Here is a 4,286-nt window from a genome sequence, read left to right as displayed (position 1 = left end):
GAGGGTTGCGGGCCGCGCCGCAACTTGCGTTGCGCTGCCTTCATCCTCTGTGAGAGGTGCCTAGGAGGGGCCGGTTCCATCGAACGTTATGCATTTTGGGCGCGACTCTGGGGGATTTTAAGACAAAAAATGTATTTGTTCTCGTGAACTGATTCAATGGGATAAGAGGAGGGCATCCACGCTTTCCAGAGTATGAAGGTTTGACACGCGCGTAAGCGCCTTGTCCTTGATTCAGTCACAGTGATTCCCTAGGTATCGGAACGAACAAAGATAGCTTCTGCGTGGTCGGAAAAAACAATCGGAGGAAGACTTCTAGCCGACAAATTGTCACCGACAATGAGACATCCATTCTGTCACCGTATCATAACTTTTCACCAAAACCGTTGTCGGTTCGGAGTGTCTAGTTGTAGAATACGAGTGAGAATCACATCTCCTCAACACTCTGTGTGGTTTGGCTGTAGTATCGTACCACTGGTATGTCGCGAAACTTACTGTTATGTTAATCACCTTGTACACTACAAGAATTCATTGTGACCGCGGACTACGCTACGACTAGTTTGGTCAGGTTAAGTATCTTGATCGTCGCGTCCAGTCAGTATGCACGAATCATGGATTCATTACCTCCATTATCTTCTAAGAGTGTCGTGGCGCCAGCCATCGGACATACAAACAGCAGACACATGCCGGTGGGCCTGGGTGGCGCCCAGTGGGCGCTTAAACCTGTATTGTTTATGTATATTCGCTTACATAGCCAGTTGTTTCATCAGAGTAGAGTGGCTCGTAACTGTTACTCAATAGAGTGGTTCATCCTTCCTCCCCTCAGTCACTGAGACTCAGTGGGAACGCTGGGAAGGTTGCTTCCCGTTTGTTCTAGTCTTAACTGCTTCATGTAATCAGGTTAAGAATGACATGGGCGAGTTGTATTATACTTAAGATATAGGTATCGATGATTCTATGCAGGGGGGCTCTGGTTTTACCCAGGGAATTCAGTCCCTCCCTCCCCAGATGGCTTTCAATATGCATCTACTGGGTTACCACATCCTTTAGAGGTAACTGGAAGTTCCAGTAAAGTCAATGTCATCGGGCGGGGTATCTATGTCATAACTCTAAGATATGACTCAGTAATACAAAGTTAGTGCAATCAATTCGATTAGCCGGGGCAGCTATGCCATAACTCTAAGATATGACTCAGTAGTACAAAGTTAGTGCAATCAATTCGATTAGCCGGGGCAGCTATGCCATAACTCTAAGATATGACTCAGTAGTACAAAGTTAGTGCAATCAATTCCATTAGCCGGAGCAGCTATGCCATAACTCTAAGATATGACTCAGTAATACAAAGTTAGTGCAATCAATTCGATTAGCCGGGGCAGCTATGCCATAGCTCTGAGATATGACTCAGTAATACAAAGTTAGTGCAATCAATTCGATTAGCCGGGGCAGCTATGCCATAGCATAAAGACATGCCGTTGAGCAAAAAATTGTGCGGGAACACGCGATAGGTCGTTTACAAGACCAGATTAGTTCCACTCCCGGGTTGGATCTCCCACATCGGCAACACGAAACTTATTCTCATCTGGAAAAGGGCTATCAATATTTAAGAACGAATAAATTCAATAACAAAGAATCCATGCGACCAAATATGCTCATACAACTATTGAGCGCGCTATAACTAAGCCTGGTGAACGAACTCGATGGAGGGAAGTAAAGTTCGGTATGGAATAAAGGGTGTAGCAATAGTGGCTGGGACAGATACTTTCCGAAGGTCACTTTCACACCACGAGTGCTATTGTGGAGGCTGCAATTGGATGATCTTGTCTACGAAAGTTCTATTGGTGTAGCGATGGCCATACTTGGCCGTCCACATATCGAAGCTCATCCTCTCGAGGATATGCCACGTTAAGATGGAACCGTTCACAGTAGTCATCGTATTAGGAAATGCTAAGGTTATCTTATACTCCGTCGAGCCTTTGCTAGAGTATATCACGGTCGCATCGAAACCAATGTCGAAATGAGGGTTGAGCCACGCCTTACCCACAGCATTGAAAGGTAGTCCGGGCCAGGGGGTTCTTTTACCGAACGAGTAGATTGCAACTTCACCAGAAATCTTGAACTCAGCTGAGTAGCTCTTAGTCTTCGGGTCATACTTCCCTGGACCGCCTCCTGATGTGCAGATCTTAGCACCGGCTTCCACTAGATGTGGTTTGAGCTGCGGCAACAGATCAACCACGTAAGGAACCGCACAACCACCAGTTCGAAGTTCGAGGGATTCCGGGATGCCTTTATTAATGGTAGCATTAAGCCCGAATAGAACAGTTTTGGTGGGATCGAACGCATCGAAGAAGTAAGTATCGAAATTGACGACCCATTTTAGTCCGAGATCGAGTTCTCCAGTAGCACAGAAGGGCATGTCCTTCGGCTTGGCATCCTTCGAACAGTTCGGAGGGAAGGAGAAGTGGGAAGGGCCAGCAAGTATGCGCTGCGGCCTACTTTTACCAGGTTGTGCCTGAATAACCTCAGCCTCGACTTTTGCGATAACGAGGAGTAGAAGATAGATCAAATTCATCGTGGGATAAACTAGGAGCACGAACTACGAAGTTTGTTCTACAAACTACACATGAGCGCACGGCATGAAAGCCAGTAGGGGAGTGCGCAGGGTCGTCAATACTTGTACAGCGTGCATAGATTGTTAAGCTTTGTTATGTACATACGTACGAAAAGCGTATGTGCGTGAATCGTTCAGTATGATGGTCATACTTTGTAGGGCTTCTTCCTTCCGAATACCTATGCTCTTTCAGTGTGTATTCTTGTGCTCAAAATGGATAGTTTTCGTAATTGGAACATTCGAGTCCGGCAACTCGCCAGTAACAGAGTAATCAGTAATATCACTTTTAGGAAGCAATACAGATATGACCTAGCTTGACGCTGTGTTCTGCTGCTCCTTAATCCCATAGACTTTGGTAGTCACAGCAACGAGCCAGGCGAAACTTTTGTGGCTCATCAATGCACGTGATGTTAGGATTAGCGGAGCGAAGCCTAATGAACTATACCTTATGGGAATACCCTTTTCGTCGGATTTTCCTCCCAAACAGCCGTAATGCCGTTCGCTTCGACCTGCCATACTGGGGAAGCTATATTCAGCATCCCGTAAGAGACCCTTACTTTAAGCTCCGGTTCCAAACATGATGCCTGTCAAGCCTGAGCTCTACAACAAGTCGTTTTCCAGCTGAAATCGGCACACGTCCGCGCCTAAGCGGTGCCAGCTCACCTACAGCCTCGTCAAAGGACTCTTTCTCTCCCTCTTGCAAAATGATCTGCTTACGAGTCTGGTATAAACAGTTTGTCAGATGAATCTACTACTCGCTCACCTTCGCATCTTCCACCCATTCAGCCCTCCTCTAGCTTCCCGTTTGTGCGTTGGAGTGCAACGCGCAGTTGAGTGTCTATCCGTTGGACCATATCACCGTACCACAATCAATCGCGCGCGCCCAATCAATCGATATTCCAATTTCACGCATCAGTTGGAACTCCGAAGTAGATGAGCTTCGTTACGAGCGCGAATCGAGGCTTTGTGTGTTTATTGTTCTAAGCTAATGGACAGTAGAGGCTGAAGAGTTTGAAGTTTGGCTGTTGTGTTAGGTTTGATAATTTCCGGGTTCTTCTTACCAAACCTTCGTGGGAGTTCTGGGGTCAGCTGGCCTGATGCGACGAATGACCCTATGAGACTTTCTCCTTACATCGTGGCTCGGGTAAGTTCTTGGTTCCAAAGCTAGAAATTAATCTGATAAAGCGCCATTGCAAAATCGATCGCACTCAGGTGCGTGCATCATCCACAGTGTGGAGCCCAGTTGCTTCAGCTGGAGATATTGATTGTGCCGAGACATGTTGTGGTGGCCTAATCCGACCACAGTAGAGGATCGTGAATGTTCCACTCGTCATATTAGAGGTCGTTCCGAGGAGGACTGGGAACTGCGCAGTTCTTCAGTGTGCCTTCTTCTTCATTCAAGCAGGAGGGCTTAGCGGAGATGAATATCTGAACCGGATGAAACTCCCGTGATTAGTGACGCTTTGGTCGATGCGTTAATCTGTGCATAATAATGTATATAGTCTACATAGCCTGAACTCCACACATCTATGAACTCCCCTATATCTCAACGCATAGTAGTCAGAAACCCAAAATTTTGTGGCGCGTGTTTTTTGACTTCCAACAGTTCGATAACGTGGTATAATGACAAAAAGAAAGGGAGAACAGCAAAACGTGATAGTGGGAAGCCGTGTAGTCGTCG

General features: G+C 46.6%; 1 protein-coding gene across 1 annotated transcript; it reads right to left on the bottom strand.

Moving 5' to 3' along the window:
- Window positions 1-1,607: 1,607 nt before the first annotated feature.
- On the bottom strand, window positions 1,608-2,592 carry Pmar_PMAR003637 (hypothetical protein). The gene has a single exon (XM_002784332.1). It carries the CDS (start codon window positions 2,564-2,566, stop codon window positions 1,787-1,789), a length of 780 nt encoding a protein of 259 aa, XP_002784378.1. The 5' UTR covers window positions 2,567-2,592; the 3' UTR covers window positions 1,608-1,786.
- Between the last annotated feature and the right edge of the window lie 1,694 nt (window positions 2,593-4,286).

This window comes from Perkinsus marinus, assembly GCF_000006405.1.
Source record: "Perkinsus marinus ATCC 50983 genomic scaffold scf_1104296935302, whole genome shotgun sequence".
Lineage (NCBI taxonomy): Eukaryota > Perkinsozoa > Perkinsida > Perkinsidae > Perkinsus > Perkinsus marinus.
This window is presented reverse-complemented; position numbering and strand designations above follow the sequence as displayed.

What these genes read in the sequence shown, in the direction of transcription:
- Pmar_PMAR003637 (XM_002784332.1), bottom strand. Translation starts at nt 2,566, where the DNA reads ATGAATTTGATCTATCTTCTACTCCTCGTTATCGCAAAAGTCGAGGCT.